This window comes from Mobula birostris, chromosome 15 (genome assembly GCF_030028105.1).
Source record: "Mobula birostris isolate sMobBir1 chromosome 15, sMobBir1.hap1, whole genome shotgun sequence".
In the NCBI taxonomy this organism is placed as follows: domain Eukaryota; kingdom Metazoa; phylum Chordata; class Chondrichthyes; order Myliobatiformes; family Myliobatidae; genus Mobula; species Mobula birostris.
In genome coordinates, this window is record NC_092384.1 from 38,098,440 (window position 1) to 38,120,527 (window position 22,088).

The following is a 22,088-nucleotide window of genomic DNA, read 5'->3' on the forward strand; positions in this document are numbered from 1 at the left end:
ATAAGCTACCAGCAATGCACTTTAATGTTGCTTCCCAGGTCTTCTCTTAGGAACAATTCATTTTCCCCATTTTCTCCCACTCCTCTAATTATTCTGCTGCTTCTCCTATTGTTTACTCCATCTGACAAGCCACTAATCAATGTAAGGAACACAATGTCTTTGTTATCACTAAGATAGAGGCAACCTCGGACCAAACTTTCCTCTCCAGAGTTAAAGGCAGTCATATTCAAAGATTTCAAAGTACATTTATTATCAAATAATATATAAATTAAACAACTTTGAGATTTGATTGTTTACAGGAAGCCACAAAGCAAGAAACCCAGAAGAGCCAAATTTTAAAAAATGAAGACCAACACCTGATGCACAGAGAAAGGGAAAACAACAAGTCGTGCAAACACAAATCAGACAATTCCAAGGCATTGGTTCAGACTCAGATGGCCAGGCAGCAGACATGTTCAGTGGCTTCCAAGTAGCATTTGTAAGAGAGATCTGAAGAGTCTTGCCTTCCAAATTGCTGTAGTTATTTACCACAGCTGTATAGTTTAATGTTCATTCCCATCTCAGAACTGAAATATTCCTATTTAAATTCTGATGCTATACAACCGTAACCATGACGAATTAGTTCACTTCATCCTCCTCAACAACCTGCAACTTTGCCTCCTCCTACCTGAAGCCACTTCTTTCCCGTTTCTGTTCTGACTGCTTTAGTCGTGGTTGGGGAATAATTAGCATTGACTCCCTCTCCTGCTACTCCAAGTTCTCAGAAGACTTCCCTGGACTTATCATTTGAACCTTCCTATTTCTTATCTACAGCTGCCACTCAGTGACATCAGATTCCACAGGCGCACTGGTTAGGTGACCCAAGCCAAACAGATTCTGACTTGTGTTGGGTTTGGTTAGGCTAATGCTTTATAAGTATGATGCATCAAAGCTCAACACAATGTTGACTGCTGTAAAATAGTTGAGAGAGTGCAGAGAGCTCAGGTGGTTTTCAGTGCATGGCTACCCAGCCTTACTGTGCTGGAACCTGACTTTGTGCCTCAGGTTTGTGTTGAGTCATTGAACTTTAGCTGAGTTTTATCTATCTGTGGTCTATGGTGAAATCCACCTCCTGCGCCAGCAGAGAGTGGTACACTGACTCCCATCTTGCTGAAACAGTGTTGCAGGATGCTGCAGGCAGTCTGACAAGATGAAAATCTCAACTATATACCATGCAATTTTGGTAAGCAGGTTTCTGTTCTGGAAATGCAGTTAAACGTTCAAGTATGCAGCTGTGGGAAGAAGCAGCAGAAGCTTGCATTGTAAGCGTACTGCGATGAATATAGGACCCTGTCATGATTTCTAATTTGATACACTGCTTTTCCAGCATCCAGCTCTGGATAAGCAGAAATATTTGAGCTAACTGCTGGAAAGATAAAAGCAATTCTCTTCAGTTCTTTCTTACAAATACTGTTCGCAAGCTACTGATGGGCCGTCTGACCATCTGAATCTGAACCAGATAGTCGACACCTTGGTATTGTTTTAGTTCTGTGGTCAGCATTTCACCATTTATTTGCTGCAATAACTTGTCCAGATGTCTATTAAACATTACATTTGCACCTCTCTCTCTGGCTGTGTCAGCACATTTCATATAATTACATATTCTATGTGGAAAATCTGACTCTCAGGTCCTCTAAGTCTTTTACCTTTCACCTTAAATCTATGGCCTCTAGTTTTAGCCTTTCCAGAGGAGAAAAAAATTGATCATTCACCATATCCATGTTCCTCATGATTTCTGATTGGTCCATTAAGGCATTAGCACGACCTTACTATTCTTCTTTTGCGCTATTTATTCATTTATTGTAACTTCAGTAATGTTTGTGTCTTGCAAGGTTCTCGTGCCACAGAACAACACACTTCATGACAAACGTCAGTGATAATAAACCTGATTCTGAAGATCGCCCTGAGCCTCCTTCACGCCGGGGAATACAGATCCAGCTTATCAGTTTCTCCACAAAATCAAGCTTTTCAATGCCAATAACATCCTTGTGAATCTTTTCTGTGCCCTCTCAAGCTTAATCACATCTTTCCTACAATCTGGCAATCAGAATGGTACACAGTTTTTCAGGTGTGGCCTCACCAAATTTACATACTGCTCTAATGTGATGTCCAACTCCTGTGCTCAGTGTCCTGGCTTTTTTATGCCTTCTTAATCATCTTATCTACCTGTGTCACAGTTTTCAAGGAGCAATGCACTTGTTACACTAGATCTCCCTGTTATATAATGTTCCCCAGTGTCCTCTCATTTACTGTGCATGTCCTACTGGAGTTAATTTCCATTTACCATTCCTTTTGCCCATTTTCCTAGTTGTTCTTTATCCTATTGCAACTTGCGCAACCTTTTTCACTGTGCACCACAGCACCAGTTTTGGTGTTATTTATAAACTTGCTAACCATTCCACCTATATTCTCGTCTAGGTTGTTTGTATACGTGTATATTACAAACTACCAGGGACCCAGCAACAATCTTGTTGCACATCACTGGTGATAGGCCACCAATCTGAAAAACAACTGTTCACTATCGCCTTATGAAATCCTTCCACTAAACAATTTTGTATCCATTTAGCTAGTTCACCCAGGTCCCATGTGATTTAACTTCCCAGAGCAGTCTATTATGCAGGACGTTGTCAAAAGCCTTGTAGACAACATTGTCTGTATAGACAACATATATTACATCAATTTTTCTGGTCACTTTTTCAAAGCACAGTGTTAAGGTACAACTTCCCATGTACAAAGCCTGCTGACTATCCCTAATCAGTCCTTGCCTTTCCAGATGCAGATAGGCCCTGTCTCACGTAATCCCCTCTATTAACATTTTTACTGCTAACGTTAGGGTCACCAGCCTAACAGGCTTATTCTTTCAGTACTCTTTACATTCACCACTTTCTTGTTTTCTGATGGGTAAGGAAGATACAAATTCTCTGGCAGGGCCCCAGCAGTTTCTTCCCTTGCTTCCCAATGGATACAAATTATATATTGAGAGACAAAAAGATATGAGGGAAATGACCAGAACCCTGTTCAGAGATAGGGCTTCAAATGTAGTTTTAAGGAATGAGAGAGAAAGTCAGAAAAATTTAACAAATAACCACACTTAAAGATAGTTAATTTATTGAGAAATATTTTTGAGCAAAAAATGATTTGGTACACTGTTGTAGAAACACATTTTTCCTTATGTTCTGATTATTCTGCATTTAATACTTCATTTGTTTTCACTTATGGATTTATATTCTTAAGAAATTGCTCATTTAAATTTTCCAAGCTGGCATAAGGCCTCTTACTCCAAAAGCAACTTATCACATGTTCCATTTCATTTTGTTGTTTTGATGTTTCTCGTAAATGCTTTTCTTGTGTCTTCATACTTCTGATTTGCACTATTCTTTGTGTGAAGCGAGCTTTTAGGAAGATTTCTGGAGTGAACTGAAACCAAAAGAATAACCTTTACCCCAGAGCGCTTTACCTCTGTAGATGTGATGAGCTGATAATGAGAATCACAATGGAAACTCATTAATAGATTATTTTGCTCTGATTTTCAGTTACTTCTGAATTACAGACTAAGATGATAAATTCTGAAGAATGCCTTTTGTGTCTAAACTCCCCAAAATAAGCAATTCCCCAACTACATGGTTGGAGGATACCGGCTAAACAGATGCTGCAAATGCTGTTATTTCTGTAGCTTAAAAGCTGATGTCATTGAGTCACATTATTAGCTCCTATTTCTAACATTCTTTTTTCTTTTTTGGAAGTGCTATGTTTCTTACCTCTCTGCAATAACATAGCTTGGGATAGGACTTCCCACATGGGGTTTTTGAAGCACATACCCAAGTCCTAACACTCCATGGCACAGTGTGTTAATGCATTAACCTGCTGTGCCACAGGGCCAGTGTGATTTGTCATTTTTTATTTCACTGTAGTGAATTGCCACATCATTGGGCAGTGAAATTATCTTTCTTCCTCCATGGGGAAGGGAAATTGGGTTAAATGATTTATTTTCTAGTTCCTCTCCCATAAATAGGTGTGCATGTTGCCATCTTATTTATCCTTTCCTGAAAAATTCTTAGCATAGGTTTTTGGCAGTAACCTTTCAGTGTCAATTATTTATTTCCAAATTCAAGTAAGCTAATGGCTTCTGAAGATGTTTTTTAAAAAGCTTTTTAAATTATCCAACAGTTTTGTGATACTATCTCTGTGCAGTGGAGGCTATTTAATTTAAAACAGAGTCTATGCACTTTGTCTCAAAAATATTGCATAAAGTATGGCAGGGATTTAGTCTATTTTTCTCTTTGTCATGTACAGTTCAGTCTCTACAGAGTCAATTGGATGAGTGAGGTGCATTTTTCTTAATGTAGCATGTCATCTTTTTTTTAATGCTTGACCTTTTCCATTAATTCCATTGTGTTTTCTTCAAAACTAAACAATGCTTCTGGTAATTGACTAGCTCAATGAACCACATTGTCAAATTTGTCTATGATTAATCTGCTCTTACTTCTCATTCAATTCATGATTTGTAGGCAATAGGGTCGATTCTAACCCAAAGAGAATTCTTTCACTGTAATTTTAAATAATATAGTTCTTCCGGAATGGTGAGCGTGCATGGTGATAAATTGTTATAGAAATTTATAAAAGTAATTGTTCCTAAATATTGGTAATTCCTAACGTTTCCATGCAAGACATATATTTTCTTGTCACTATTAAGCATATTAAACTGGTGAAGGCAGCTCTATACAATTATACAATATGAGGCTCTGAATCATATTTAAGGAAAATCAAACTAACCATCAGGCAGTAACATTAGGGATTTCAGTGAAACAGTATGAGCAATGATCTTCATGAAGCCATTGTTCTTTTACACACAGTTAGCGCACTGCAATACAACTGAGGGATTTTAGTATACATGAAAGCAGACAAGCACTACTTTTATAAGGTCCCTAGCTAAATTGGGCAAAACCTCAGGGCTCCATGGTGGTGCCAGAGCAGCATTCTGATTTCTCATCACTCCATACAGATCATAGCAGGAAGGCTGCACTATCGTAAGAGTGACAGTAAGCCTTTTGATTTCACAAGGAAGCATGCGTCTAGCTGAGAAAGGGAAGGGACTGTAGCCCGGACTGGACTCTAGATCGTGGTGAGTCTGAAATCCCAACTCAGTCACAGTGATTGCAGTGGATGTGAATCATGTGTTAAAACTGAACTGCAGGCATTTTAGCTTCAGCATATTTGACAGCTTTGTAAACTTTATCTGAAATTGTATTTGGCAATGCCAGGTGTATATTGTGTTTCCTGGAATATTTACTTAATATTAATTTTTGTGCTGGCTTGCTAAAGCATATGACCAGAAAACCAGCAGTGTATTCAAGCCGTCTGGTCCTGCAGTTTTCAAGTACCAGGGGCTCATTTGTATGCAGAGGGGATTAGCTAGAATTTACTGTATATTCACCCTGGGGAGCTGTGAACTCCCCAGGAATATGGGCTGCTGAAACATTGCAGTTGGAAAGATTAGAACAAACCCTTATGCTACAGACAGAGTCATGGTCACTCAGTAGGCCTCAGACATTAAGATCATTTTCATTTACAGCCTTTTTGATCATCCAACCTCAAAGAAAACCTCTGGTTTTATGACTGCTCATGCCAGAATTACCCAATTACTGTTTGCAAGGGGGAAATCTGAAAGCACTTATAACTAGTAGGCAGGGCACATGATCTGTGCATATGGATTTTTTTCTGCCCACCCCAACCAATATTTTTACAGCTGTTGACATATATTGAGTTACATGTGGCTGATCCACATCCCTCTGGTATATTCTCAAAGATCTGTACACCATTAGATGTGCTAGTTTGAAGTAAATTACTCCAACTTAAATAAAGGACCTTGCTGTAGCATAGATGTTGCCATAAATACAAAATTTAGAGTTTTTGAAAATTGGCTGTGATTATACACGGTGAAAACATTCACCACTTGCAACAGAATCCATTTAAGTACAAGCTGCTGCTTTCTCTTGTGGGTTTGTTTGCAACGACATGCGGCTAATACTCAATATGTCCTTGCCTGCAGTCATTAGACTATCATTTTGGGGACTATCAGTGGTTCAATAAGTCTAGTGTTTATGGAGCTAAGGTTGTTGAATGTTCTCTCTTCAACTGGACTCAAAGGATTATGCCTGAAATTTTCATAAATTTACAACAAAAGAACACAGCTGTTTAAAAAGCAACATTAATAAGACAAGTGTTATAGCAGATACAGTTCACTGGACAACACTGGGTGTCTTAAGAGAAAAGAGATCCAATAAAGATTGTTGCATATTTCAAACTGTTAGGTATTCTTTTTAAATATTTCATGCACATTATCACTATATTTCTGAGTTGGGAAGTAGCTGGACAGATTGGTATTGTACAAGATGTGCTACTCACTGGAATAATGTGGATCCCTATTGTTATTTCCCACTCTGAAAATTCTGAGCTACAGAACGAAATAACTCATAGAGTTTGCAAAATGCCACGTTAAGTCATTCTTGTACCCTACCTCCTAAATTGATTTTTTTGTGGAAGGAAAATAATAAATGTAAAACAGGTTACAACAGTGTCTGATCAGTCTAATTAGTACCAAACTTAGATTTTCCTCCCTGTAAGAATACTGACAAAAGTGATGTGCCACTGAGAGTGGTAGCTTGACTCCATAAGGCTCAATCTATGAACTGGTTACACTATAGAAATAATCACCTCAGCTCGATTGGAATGGTTCTGAAGAGAACCCTCACAACTATTGACTTCGTGCCAATGGATAATATCCAGTTTTGGATAACTCCGAGCTTCTTCCACTGAAACGTCATGAATCATTGTCTTGGACTTCATGGCAAACTCTATACACTTGTCATTTACTCATTATTCAGTAGAACTTGCCTCTAGTCACCTAGGCCCCTTTCTTTGTGATTTGGTATCCCAAATAGTCCTGGCTCTCCAACTTGCTCTTGTTACTAAAGATGTAAATATTCATCTAAAATAGCTTTTAAGCATCTATCATTAAATTTAATACTTCAGCTTGGGGAACACTGGGCCAGATTATGGTAGCCCCACAGGAGCTGCTAGCAAGTTGCAGTGCATGTGTCAATGTGCTCCATACTTCTGCACCTGCACACTACAGTATAGAATATTGGAACACACTGGAGGCCACTTGCAGGTGCTCTGTCCCTGGACTCACTACAGACTTCCTGTCTTCATTAGTATTGCAGGGAAAGGTCAGTTTTTTTTATTAAACTATTTTAATTATGATTAATGTTTTAATTAAGTCACAGCAGTTAATTCTGTTTTTGTGAATACTTATAATGTAATTTTGTAATGTTCTAATGGTTTTCCTAATTTAATTTTTGCAGCTCATCCTAAATGCATTTGGCCATACATAGAAATAGTGAAGGGGCTTTCTGGTGCACAAGGTATCAGGTTACAAGGGCAATACATAGGCAGGGTCTTAGTTTGTGCTTGCTGAGGCATAGTTGCTGCTCACCTCTGCTTCGATTTGCAGAATGGCCACAAGGACTGAGCCTCAACACCATCTAGTGCCAGGTACCAGCAAAAGGTGATGTGGCCAATGTGCGCATGGGTGGGTAGCTGAGGGCGTTGTTGCGGCTGCATGTTGCAACTTCATTATGCCTTAGTCAAAGTGCTTTTGGGTTTTTTTCTATATTATTGGCAATTCCCTATTTCCACAAATGATTACATAATAGGTTATGATTGGTAATTTTATACACAATGCCATAGAGTAAAATAATGATCTAAGATTTTATGGGTTTTAGAAAATTTTGGAAGACTAGCAGTGCTTGTGAAACACAAGATATGCCACTTTAGTTATTTCAATTTTATTTAATATGAATACAATTTGACCTCTGTATCTAAATTCAGCTTTGAAGGATATTTGCAAGAAATACAGATCCATTTAGTAGTGCAAATCACAACACAGAGCAGTACAGTGAACTCTTACCACCAAAATTGAATTTCTTAATTGCAGTGGAAAGATTGTTGGAGAGAGAGTACAGCATCTGATACAAATACTTGGAGCCACCAGCAGGGCGTATATCTCAGGACACACACGCACCATAGTAAATCAGATTTTATTATCACTGACATATGTCGTAAAATGTGCTGCTTTGTGGTAGCAGTTCAGTGCAATACATGAAACATCCTATAAAATGCAGTAAGAAATATGTAGTTAAAAATAAATAGTACAAATGGAGAGCAAAAATTGTGAGGTATGTTCACTGGTTCATTGTCCATTCAGAAATCTGAGGGCGGAGGAGAAAAGGCTGTTTTAAAATGTTAGGTGCTTGACTTCAGTCTTCCGTACCTCCTCTCTGATGGTAGTGCTGAGAAGAGGGCACGCCCTGGGTGATGAGTGTCCTCAATGATGGTTACCACCTTTTTGAAGCATCACATTTTAGAAGTACTCATGCAAGTTGTTAACATGTAAAAGCAGTCAGTGAAAATATACTTCAAGTACTCCCTTATCATGCTCAATATACTTAATTCCAAAACTTCCTAACCCAGAGGCATGTTAGGTGCCATTGAGTCATAATTGACACCTCACAGCTTCAGTTTATCACAAACAATTATATGGAGTATTGTTTAAACAATCATTGAGGGAGGGCATGTTGCTGAAGAAGCCAAGAGACTGTAATATAATACATAAATTGTTCAGTGTACTGGTGGTACACGTGCTGTTACTGGATGGATATTGGCTTTGTTGTAGTAAAATATGCAGCGTAGATCAAGAATATCATAACTCCACAATATGCATAGAAATGCCTGTCTGCCTGAAAATGAACATTATTCCATTTGCACAATAGCAATTACCGTTCAATGCAAATATATCTGAAATAATATACTACTCAAAAGTTCAAAGTACATTTATTATCAAAGTATGTATGGAGTATACAACACTGAAATTTGTCTTCTTCACAGACAGTCACAAAACAAAGAACAACCATGGAACCAACCTGTTCAAAGGAAAGCATCAAACAGCAAACCCTCTCCTGTCCCACATGCAAATAAAAGCATGCAAACTGCAACAAAAAAAGATCAAAAACATAGAATATAAAACACAAAAGGCATATTTTAGTACAGGTCAGCTCAGTGTTCGTTATCTGCAGTCCACCTGATTCAAAAATCACATAATATAAAACATATATCAAGTATTTATAATTTATTAAACAATGGATTTTCAAAACTTGGTTAGAACATTTATTAACTAACTGTGAAACTGTTAAAGTGTGTTCAGAGTTCAGAATATTTGAACAACAACTCCCAGCATTCATGTCTGTAGCTAATAAAACAGCAATAGATATTTGTTCTGTCAAATCAGAAGGATAAGTTTTTCACAGGCGATCTAAAGGGTATATTTTTTACACAGAGACTAGTGAGTATCTGGAATGATCTGCAGATGAGGCAGTAGAGGCAGGCACTGTGGATAAAAGTGTATTGGTGTAATGCAGGCAAGTGGGATTACTGTAGATAGACATCACTGTAGGCAAAGATGAGGTGAAAGACCCCGATTTCTATGATTTCGATAGTTTTCCTTTCATTGGTTTAGTTTTACACAAACCAGTTACAAGAAGAATGGGACTAAACCAAATTGATGTGATGTTAAAATGGTGTGTCAGGATCACTGAAAATTAAAATAAAATGATATTGTATCAGTGCCATTACTTTTAGAAAGTAGTGTTGCTGTATAATCCTTTTTAAATTAATGTAAAGTTTTAATGATCCTTCGTTGAAATGCATTAAATAACACAAAGTTGTACTTTCTTTGAACAGTCAGTATCAAGTCTGCTTGCCGCAGAAAGTTAAACCATGATAAATTCAATCTGGGTATGCTTTCAGTGATGTGATTATTGTAAATTACTGCCAGTTAAGCACGCTGCCATTGAAGCAATTTAAGTGTAGAGGCTAATATCTTAAAGTTTAAATTATTGTTGGAGTTTCTTTTACTTTCCTTTTTGTTATAGTTACCTGTCTCAGACTATAGCACCTCTCTTTATTTCCTCCTGAATAAGATTTTGGATGTAATTTGTCTATACTAATTTGCACTCAATCTCACTTTTAATCTCACTGTTAATTTCACATTTCCTCAACATGATTGATTAAGGAGATGCACAGTTGCTTATCCTATTCATTTAGGTTTGAAATTTGATTTCCCCTGTTGCTATATAATCATCTCACGCTTCCACCAAATCAACACAAAATATTTTAAAATCTGAAGTGCAAGAGCAATTTTAATGCATGGTAAATGCCATTGAATTCTCTCCTGTATTATGTTATCGTGCTTAAACTGGAGTTTATTTTGGAGATTTTTCATGCTGAACCATCCACTTTAAGAAGTGTGCAACTATAATTCCATTGATAACTTGAGAGATCTTTTTTTACTGGAATTACCTCAGAAATATGGTTAGAAAATATATAGTTAAAGAAAATCATGATTTAACTTGAATAATGTTTTGTTATTAGCATCACATTTCCCATGTCATCATTAATAAATTTCTTTATGACCTGTTGTTATTGTCACCAACAAATTCTGACTATTTTAAAATTTGTTTTTCTAGCTTATTTTTATCAGTAACTTAATATTGATGGAGAGTTATGGATTAAGGTGATTCAAAGTGATTCCTGCAAAAATAAAAGACAAGTCCAATCAGATGTCTTGTATTTAAAAATATGGGTATTGATTGAAACAGTCTAGCAGGTTAAGTAGTTGGAAAAGAAAGAATAATTTTGCCTTTTCTGCATCTTAGAATTTAGATGGTACCTCTATTTCTCTCTCTTCACCGTACTTCACGATGTTATTCTTGCAAATTCACTTTGTCCTTTTTGTCACATGTTCTGGTATTAATGTACGTTTTATCCTTGTAGTCAAACTAAATATTATAGCTGATGCAAGTGCAAAAAGACATTGACTAATTTTATTGTCTATGAATTGTTTAAACTTAAAAATCAAGAATAATAATGTTCAAGCTCAAACAATGAACTGAAATTATATGAGAAGTGCACCATATCGTATCCGAGGGCACTTATCAAATCAAAATCCTTTTGTCTGATTATTTCTGTTGCTGTTTTTCACATCCCTCTGTCCTGTATTTTCCCTGTTCATGTGCATTTTGTTAATACTTAATGTTATCTAGAACCTGTTGTATCATATATATTTATACTCACTTTGTTTACACCCAAGGGGGGGATAAAAAGTTTCTAAAATAAAAGCAAACTGTTAAATTAGAGGTAAAAAAGCAAAGGCCCTGGAAAAATTGTATAAATAAAACAGAAAACAGTAAAGATAGATAACGAACATGGAATACCTTCTTTAATTTTTAAAAATGCAGGACTGCTATGTTGCCAAAGCAATCAGCTTTAGGCTCAGATTCAAGTTGTTCATTAAATGTTGACATAAAATTCACAATAGCTCCTCGTAGCTAAAGTCAAAGTGATTTGGCTGGATCACTTGCAGACATTTGTGAATGATGTGAATTCCACAGCTACTGTTTTCTTGCCTCATGGTTGAAACTTCAGCATGACAAAATGAGTACTGTAAAGGTGTAAACAGAGCAGCAGATATGTGCTGTTAATTATGCTCATTCAAAGGTATTACAGCCTGTCTGATTTTAATTTGAGTGGTTTTGGGAGACTTGAGAATCACTTTAGCGTATATATTGCTTTGTGATTTGTGTAGATGTTACATCACATCAATAAATGGAATGAGAGCGTGAATATTAAAATAAGGAACTCTACCTTCTCATTAAAACTGCAAAAAATAAAACAGAAGTATGGCTATTAGAAAGCTGTTAGCATACTCGAACTATACCATTAGTTTCTTTGTTAGTAGAGTATGTGTCTGCCTGGTCACAAGTAGCAAGGTCACCCCTGCTGCTCTGGGTGCTGGCTTTGCCTGTGCTGGCGGTATTTCCTTCTTTTCCTCTCTTTCTCCCTGGCACTATCTTTCTTTTTCTTTCTCTCCTGAGGTGCAGATGGCCACATTTGCAGGTTAACTGGAACAGCTGGAGGCGCATTATTAGTTCCCTGCTGCGAACTCATATTTGCTTAGATTTTTTTTAACTGCACAGTAATTTATGACTTTTAGCCACTGATGTAGCTGGTATGCTTCTTGTGAACAGACTGATCTGTATTCAAAATTCATTTGCATTTGTTAAAATGTTGAAAAGAAGGATGCAATTGTCTTTTTAATCAATTAATCGATGATTATTGTTCATAGGGCTATAGCAGCTTTGAAATGTAAACAACATGAACTGTAGCAGACACTAATCCCTTAGGGGATTCTAGACAATATTTATACTAGTGCATTCATCTGTGGTGACAGTTTCTAAGGAGTGCAATAGTAGATCATAACTGCCATGAGTGAGAAGTCAGCAGACTGTTTATTCCACTCCATTTAATGTTTAGAAGCACAATAAATAATTACCTTTGTTTTAAAATTTGTATTATAAATGATTCTGGGCTCCAACTGCAACTTCGTGCACAAAATGGATATTGCTTTGTTTGGTTCCTCAGGGTTAGAAAAAAAAATAAAGCTTTTATAGTTTTAATTCAAAACTAACAGCTCTAACTCCCTTAAGTACACTTGGTATGTTAAATTAACAACGAAAACGCAAATATTTATTTTCTGCATTATCGCATAGCTCATGCAGAAATTCATTGAGCTAAAGAAATATGCTACATGAATATACAAATAGTTTAGAGGAGTGTATTTATGCATAATTTATTCATAACTATTTTTCTTGTCTGTTAAGATTTTTTTCCCCATTCAGAAATACATTGTATTTACTGGAGGGCTTGTGTTTTATCTTGTTATATTTAAACGTAGCAATCTAATATATGGACACAGTTTGCTAACTGTATTTAAAGCATTTCAAGCTGTTGAAATACCGATGTATGATGTCTTGAAATTATGAACTTAGGTTTGAGTTCTAGTTCTTCATAGAGTTGGAAATAATTCACTTGACCAAACATCACTCCAAGAATAAATTCCTGAATTGCAGTACAAAGTTTGACTACCAAATTACCACATCTATAAAGCTATGACCTAGAAGGATAGAGCACTGAGGCTCTCAACTTGTCATTGTTATAGATCTGAAGACCATCCCTACGCAGTGAACATGCAATTGTCACTATTTCCAGGTGGAAACATGCTGCTCCAGAAATCCAGTCAGATTTTTCCTTAACTCGTGACAAATACACGACTTTCTTATCAGATGTATGCAAGGTGACATCATTAGCCAGGAAAAATGGGCCATGCTATATTGAGGTTGTCCCCGGAACAATTTAAGGGGGGCATTCTGAAGCAAGCCTCTCCACAGTGCTGGGAATATAATCCAATATTCTGTTTGTGTTTACTGTCTCTTACTCACCTCCTACCCCGTCCGCATCTCCAGGCAACACCACTACCCTAACCTTGTACCCGGGTTTTAATCTCTGGCCACACCCCTCTCCTATGCAAGCCTGATTACGTCCCTCACTGCTGGTCTTTGAGTTATCCTGACCTTCTCATCACAGTTTCATACAGTGCACTAATTCTGCCCAAAAAACTCTTTGTCTTGTGATTACCAGGAGATGTCTTTCCCTGTGCCGAAAAATGCAGAACCATTTTCCTAGTGCGCTGCCAGAGCTAGCCTACCTCAGAGCTTCAGCAGAATTTATCCCAAGGTGCAGCTGAAACGTGGGACTGCAGATAAAATTGGCACAATTGGTTATAGGTCATGTGGAGGATAAACAGAGAATTATCGATTGTTTTCCCTACCTTTCCCAGAACTTTGATCAAGGTGCTCTCCAAGTTGGTGCTGACTAACGGGTTTATGTCACACATGTGCACCAAAGGGCCGGGTGAACCAGAGCCTCACTACCCGACCCAAACCTCACCTTACCCAAGGTCAGCACCAGGCAAGTCAGGTGTATGATCCAGCAGGTCAGCTCCGGCTGCACTGCCCACTCCTGTCCCAATCTAGACAGGTACTCCATTCAGTTCAGGTTGATCCACTCAACCTGAACTGAATGATCCAGTTCATGTAGCATCACCACATTCTGTGTCTTACTACTAGACCAGTGATGACTGTGTTGGGCTTGGGACTGAGTCCAGAATGACTGTGGTTAGTCAGGCCCAAGCTGAGATCCCATTTTACATTCAAGCGGATGAGTAGATTGAACATTGTCAGTGAGAGTAGGAATAGAGAGGCAAAACTGTCTGTATTCTTAAAATGACAATTTGATTCATTATTGCCTGTCTTGAAGTGTAAGGCATGCTATTGAACCATAGATTGAGTTAGAATCCAAATAGATTAACCCTTCCCTAAAAGAATTGTAATATAATAATTTATTGTAGCCTATATGATATGTCATAACAGTTAAGGAGAGAAAATATCAACATGTAATATTGGTACATTTAGCCTTTGCCTCACTGCTTCTAAAAGCACAGTAGGGAAGGAGTTGTTTTGTCCAATCAAAAACATCTGTGGTCAGTGCAACTAATCCTGATTTGGTGACAGGCAGTTACCAAGAATCAGCAGGGCCCTAATCTGCTGTCATCAAATCTGATAGCATGTGATAAATCTGTCAGCTCCAAATGCTCATCTTCAGCTGCCAAAAATATTCCAAACCTAGGAATTTCGTAAAAGGCATAATACAATTGTGTTTATCAACTTAGGCACATGTTGATTTATATTTTCTCTGTGTTGCTTTACAAACCTTCACATTACATGCCGGTGCATTGTATATTTTAAGTGTAGTCTGGCGTAGATGCTGATTATTGAATACATAGATTTAAAACAGCACAATTTTAATTGTTGCTAGTTATGGGATTATGGTAAAACAGTATTATAGATTGTTTTCATTTTTGTTGTCCTTGTCCATACTTGATTCAGATATTGTTTGAATTTATTTGGATGGTCATTTTATACGCATTGGCAACTCGCCTTCTGTGTTACATTTCTTTGAACTAATAGTTATCTTATTTGAACTTTACAGAGGAAGGAATCAATCATGAGTGCAAACTGTGTAACCAGATGTTTGACTCACCGGCAAAGCTGTTATGTCACCTGATTGAACACAGTTTTGAAGGAATGGGAGGTACTTTTAAATGCCCAGTTTGTTTTACAGGTAAGGTGCACATTATAGAACTTGGATTAACCATTTTTACTTTTGCAAAGAAGACTTTTATTTTTAAATGTGAACACTCAAGAAGTTTATTGTTTATCTGAAAATACTTGAAGAACTGTCACAAACAAATGATCAAAAAGTTGTTTTGCAAAGTTAACTTTTTGTTCTGTTCACTCCTGACAGTGCTGCTGCAAGTTAATATTTTCAGCAAAGAAACAATGACCTAACTTGCAGATTCATTTTTCTGACATATTGAGATGTGTCGTGCATTTTATCCAGTATATTTGGCTTTTCTACTGAATTGTCAAGAAAAGTAGAACCAATTTTCTATTTTGAATTTAAATACACAAGTCTATTGAAGCTAATGTACAGATCCAAAAAGCAATCACAAAGGCCATTGGAATGTTGGCCTTCATCTCATGGGGCTGTAGGGAAAAAAGGGGAGGAAGTTATGCTTCATTTGCTCGGAGCCTTGGTGATATCTCATTTGGAGTGCAGCAGTGAGTTTTGGGAATTAGCAACAAGTTGTATATGTTAGCTCATATTCACTTGAGTATAGAAGATTGAGGGGTGACCTGATTAAGGTGTTTTAAGTTTTATGAGGATTCTCTAGGTTAGATTGAGAAAAAAACTATTTCCTCTGGCTTGGGTTCAAAAACAGTGAGCAATTTCAAAAATAGAGCCATGCAGGATGAGATCAGGAAGTATGTGTTCAGAGAAGTACATATTATTTTTGCCTTTGCAGTTGTGAGTACTGAGATAATTGGTGCTTTCAGGACTGAGTTAATAGATTTTTATTCAGTAATGGCAATGAGGAATGGAATGAGTGCAAGAAAATGGAGTCTGGGTACAGATTAGTGATGTATAATTGATTGATAGAGCGGACTTGAGGGGAAACTTCAGCTATTCCTATGCTTTGGAACTGATGAAGAAAGTAAGATCCTCTTATCCTCCATTGAGGTTGGTAACAACTGCTGTGGAGCAGGGTTTAAAATAATGTGGTAAGGAGAGGTGAGCATGTTGAGGCATCAAAGAGAATCAATATGCACAGAGGAGAAAGAGACAGTCAGAAAATTCAGAAGGAAGAGTGATCAAAAGGAAAATATTGTTAAAGCTGGAAATCTGAAATCAAAACAGTAAATATTGAATGTATGCTGTGAGACAGGCAGTATCAGTAGAGAGAGAAAGTGTTGACCTTTTATCAGAATTGGCAAATATTACAGATGCAACAGGTTTTAAATAAATACAGAGCCAAGGGAGAATGGGGTTGCAAGGTGTGAATGGAGGTAGTGCATGCTAGGTGAGAAGACAACAAGCTGAAAAGTCTAAGTGAAGAGAAGACAGGAATGATAAAATAATCAAAGTGGGTCATAATCCAAGCCAAAAGAGATAAAGAGTGGAAGAAGTAAAGAAACAAAAGATGTGTCTAGTGGAACTGTGCACCTGTGCAATTTCCAGGGATATGAAGGATCCCAGCCCAAAATGTCAGTTATTTATTCCACTTCATAGACGCTGCCTGATGAGCTGTGTTCCTCCAGCATTTTGTTGCTCTGGATTTCCAGCATCTTCAGAATCTCTTGTGTTTAAGACTTCTCCGTCCTTTCCCTTTACTTTGCTTCCCCCACTTTCCACATTGCGTCACAATAATTGAAGGCCCTATTATCTCTCAAATGTGTTTAAATTTTCTTACTGGTTGTTGATTATCAACCATTGCTTCTTTTCTTTGAGTAGCTGCCCTTGACATTGAGTCAGCATTAGGTTGACTATGGCATCAAAGTAATTGAAATTATTGAGGATAAAGAGAAAATAACATACCTTTACTGAAGAAAATGGTTGTGATTGTTGGAGGCTGGTCTTCCTTCTTTCAAAACTGTGAGACTCCTCATGGCAATATGTTAGACTTAACCTTTTCAGCCATTTCATCTGTTATTTTCCTTGCATGTTAAGGTTAGAAAAGGAAATAGTTGCTGTTAATTCTATTTGCATTTCCTCTTAAAATAAACTGATCCATCTGTGAATGGAGTAGTAATATGAGCTGAAAAGTGGCAAATTTCATTTATGCTGCGTGTGCTAGACAATGCCATTCTCCAACAAAATAGACTAACCACAACCCTTGATGTTCATTGCCAAGTCCCAAATCATCACTATCTTGGAGGTCACCATTGAGGAGAAACTCAACTGGACCAGCCACATAAATGTCACAGCTACTTGAGGTGGTCTAAAGGCTAGGTAACCTGCACTGAGAGGCTTCCACCTTCTAAAAGGTATGTTGGCATTGTTAGGAAATGTTCTTCATTTGCACAATTGAGTATAGCGCCAACAATATGCAAGGAGCTTATCACTATCCAAAGCAAAGCACCTTGCTTGACTGGCACCCTAAATTTTCATTCCCACCATCACTGGCATTCTGTGCATGTTGTGTGTCCCATCTACAAAATGCACGGAATCTACTTGCCTAGTCAATTCCAACAATTCCAAACCCACAGCTTCAACCACCAAAAAAGAATGAGAGTTGCAGGTTCCCTTCCAAGTCCACTCACCCTGATTTGGAAATGTATCATCATTACTTCATCATCAGTTTTACCTTCTCAAGACCATTTTGAAATCAAATGAAATGCTGGCCTTGTCGCCAGTACCTATGTCCCAAAAAACTAATGTAGGTTTTTTTTTCCCCCAGGCCTCAAACTGCCATGGGTCATCTTATAACCTACTAATCTTTTTATTGTTTTTCCTTATCTTCTCCAATAAAATGTAGGTGGGAATGTTTGGTTGCCTTTCATGATATTGATTGTGGCATACCCAGGCCATTGATCTGCAGCTATATGAACACATTATAGAAATTTGGATTGTTCTCCATTAAGGGGCATTTATTGAAACAGTTCTGAATAATGAGGAGATTTGTTAGATTAAATAAAGAAACTCTATTTCCTTTGACGGGTAGCTCAGTGAGTTGCAGCGATCTGTAGAGTACAACTGAGCAGGTGGTGGAAAGCTCAGCAGTGACTTTCTAAAGGGAGTTTGATATATAGAAACCCCATTTCCAGAAAAGTTGGGATATTTTCCAAAATGCAATAAAAACAAAAATCTGTGATATGTTAATTCACGTGAACCATTATTTAACTGACAAAAGTACAAAGAAAAGATTTTCAATAGTTTTACTGACCAACTTAATTGTATTTTGTAAATATACACAAATTTAGAATTTGATGGCTACAACACACTCAACAAAACTTGGGACAGGCATGCTTACCATTGTGTTACATCACCTTTCTTTGTACTTTTGTCAGTTAAATAAAGGTTCACGCGAATTAACATGTTACAGATTTTTGTTTTCATTGCATTTTGGAAAATATCCCAACTTTTCTCGAAATGGGGTTTGTACTTAAGGATATATCTTTAGGAGTATTGGGACCAGCAGAACATTGCGGGACATTTTAAAATGTCAAAGTGAATAAATCACCAGCTCTGGATAAATTGTACCAAGGTATTTAATACAAGAACAGGTTTTGACTATAATTTTCCATCCTATTTGTGCTGTGTCAGAGGAATGGAAAATTGTTGATATACCATTGTTTAATAAAAGGGGATATTCTGAGGGAGAACATATATGTATTAACTGTGTGAATCCAGCATGAATTCGTCAAGGAAACGATGTGTTCAACTAACTAACTTAATTTTGTGGCATAGTGATAAGTTGCATCATTGAGGATAGAGCTTATCTGAATTTGGCCAAACATTTGTTCCATGGTAGTTAAAAGCAGTGAAAGCCATGGGAAGTTACCAGGCTGGAAGCAATATTGGCTTAGAATGGAAAGCAAAGGTTAGCAGGAATTATATTGATTAAAGAGCTACCTACAGTTAGGTTCTACAGGACCTGGTGCTAAGCTTCATGACCTTTGTGATGCTGGTATATATTCTTGGCCTAACTGCAGAGGGAAAAATTGGTAATGACACTAAAATTGACATCGTGGTTGACGATGAGTAAGAAACTTCAAGGCTACAGGACGATATTAATGGACTAGTTAGCTATGCGAAAAGTTACGATTGTGAGCTGTTGCTAGAGCTGGAGAATTGTAGTATAGTTATGGGGTCCAACTACCCAAGGTTGAAGGAAGACTGAAGGCAGATTTAATGTCAGTGTATAAAATTATTAGATACATACTGGGATCAGTAACCAAGGGAAAAGACTTAAATTGATTTATAGAAGTGGAAAGGAATCTAGAAGCAATAATACTTCACTGAACAAGTCTGGAATCCACTGCTTGAAAAAGTGATGAAGGCAGAAATACCGTACTCTTTTATTCCTTAGAAGTAGACTCTTAACAAGGCCCAAGCTCACCTCATTGACCCTACCTGGCATGTAGCAGGAATATTTGTAGTCAGCTATGTTGTTGGCTAACATAGAAATTAATAACACTAAAAAGATCTTGCAATTACATACCATAGAGTGACTATATTTGAAGCTCTGATGCAAATCTAGTCAAGGTTGACATCTCAGTCAATCTATATGATTGGAGTCATAGCGAAGTAAAGCACAGAAACAGACCTTCTGGTCTACCTAGTCCATGTCAAAACCAATTAAACTGCCTACTCCCATCAACCTGCACTGGAACCATAGCCTTCCATACCCCTACTATGCATGTGCTATCCAAACTTCTCTTAAACATTGAAATCGATCTCACATGCACCACTTGTGCTGGCAGCTCATTCCACACTCTCACGATCCTCAAAGTAAAGTTGTTCCCATGTTTCCCTTAAACTTCTCACCTTTCACCCTTAACCCATGACCTCTGGTTGTAGTCCCACCCAACCTCAGTGGAAAAAGCCTGCTTGCACTTACCCAACCTATCCCCCGATAATTTTGTATACATCTATCAAATCTCCTCTCAATTTTCTACATTCCAAGGAATAAAGTCCTAACCTATTCAATCTTTCCTCATAACTCAGGTCCTCCAGACTCTGAAACATCCTTGTAAATTTTCTCTGTACTCTTTTTCAACCTGGTTTACATCTTTCCTGTAGGTAAATTACCAAAACTGCACGCAATACTCTAACATCTTATACAACTTCAACATAACATCCCATCTCCTGTACGCAATACTTTGATTTATGATGGCTAATGTGCCAAAAGCTTTCTTTATGATCCTATCTACCTGTGGCATCACTTTCAATGAATTATGGACCTGTATTCCCAGATTCTTTTTTCCCGCCACACTCCTCAGTGCCCTACCATTTACTATGTACGACCTACCCTGGTTGGTCCTACTGAAGTGCAAAACCTTGCACTTGTCTGCATTAAATTCCATCTACCATTTTTCAGCCCATCTTCCAGCTGATACAGATTCCTCTGCAAGCCATGATAGTCTTCCTCTCTTTCCACTGCACCCCCATCTTGGTATCATCCAGAAATTTGCTGATCTAGTTAACCACATTATCATCCAGATCATTGATATAGATGACAAACAGCAAAGGACCCAGCACCAATCCCTGTGGTAGACCACGAGTCGCAGGCCTCCAGTTAGAGAGGCAACCATCTACTACCACTCTTTGTCCTCTCCCATAAAGCCAATGTCTAATCCAATTTGCTACCTCATCCTGACTGCCAGGCAGCTGAACCTTCTTGACCAGCCCCTCAGGCAGGACTTTGTCAATTGCTGTACTAAAGTCCATGTAGGCAACATCCACTGCCTTGCCTTTGTCCACTGTTAACTTCCTCGAAAAACTCTTATAGATTGGTTGGACATGACCTACAGTACCTCACACAAAGCCATGCTGACTATCCTTAATCAGTCCATATCTATCCAAGTTCTTATATATCCAGTCCCTTAGAATACCTTCCAATAACTTTCCCACAAGTGATGTCAGACTCACTGGCCTATAATTTCCTGGTTTATATTTAGAGCCTTTTTTAAACTACAGAACAACATTGGCTATCCTCCAATCCTCTGTAACCTCTCCTGCTGTTAAAGATGTTTTAAATATCTCTGTTAGGGCCCCGTCAATTTCTGCACTTGCCTCCCATAGGGTCTGAGGGAACACTTTGCCGGGCCCTGGAGATTTATCCACCCTAATTTGCCTCAGTCTAGCAAACACCTCCTCCTCTATAATCTGTACAGGATCCATGAAGTTGATGCCACGTTGCCTTACTTCTATAGATTCTGTATCAGTCTCCTGAGTAAATACAGATGCAAAGAATTAATTTAAGATTTCCCCCATCTGTTTTGGCTCCACACATGGTTTACTGTTCTAGTCTTCCAGAGGACCAATCTTGACCCTTGCAATCTTTTTGCTCTTAACATATCTGCAGAAACCCTTCGGATTCTCCTTCACCTTGTCTGCTAGAGCAACCTCGTGCCTTCTTTTAGCCCTCCTGATTTCTTTCTTAAGTATTCTCCTGCATGGATTACTACATGATGTATCTGCAGTTGCATTGATCCATATCATGTTTTCTTTAGAGCAGGTGTCCTGCAATCCTTACCCCTGGGTGGTACATGACATTCTCAAATCCATTCTCCAATCTCAAATAAAACTAAAACTTGTGTGGTGCCATGTGGACTGCAGCTTGGCCTACTCTACTTTAATTTTCTTTTCATTAAGTTTTATCACATCAGGAATAACTGTTTCCCTTGCCAAGGTTTGATATTTTTGTCAGGCACTATGCTCTTATTTGGATATTAACTTTAGAAAACCTTCAGAACTATTAAATTCTTTATTATTTTGTGGAATGCAGATTTATTCTTCAATGAAGTGTGATTGTCAGTTTGCCTCATTTTAATCCAGAACTCTGTCCTTTGAAGGACACAGAGGTAACACTGTGAGTTTAGGGGTGAGAACTGGTTATCTTAATGAATTAAGCTGAGGCACCTCACTGAATTTTAAATGTTTCTGTTGTTGGTATTTAATTTTGTTTCTTG

The 22,088-nt window shown here is 37.8% G+C and overlaps 1 protein-coding gene across 11 annotated transcripts in view; it reads left to right on the top strand.

The window, feature by feature from the left end:
- The window catches only part of znf423 (zinc finger protein 423), a 403,580-nt gene that overhangs the window by 330,925 nt on the left and 50,567 nt on the right, over nt 1-22,088 (top strand). For all 11 annotated transcript variants that reach the window (XM_072279610.1, XM_072279606.1, XM_072279608.1 and 8 more), the window contains one exon: nt 15,043-15,174. In XM_072279610.1, coding sequence (XP_072135711.1) covers nt 15,043-15,174 — 132 coding nt within the window. The remainder of the gene's footprint in view (nt 1-15,042; nt 15,175-22,088) is intronic.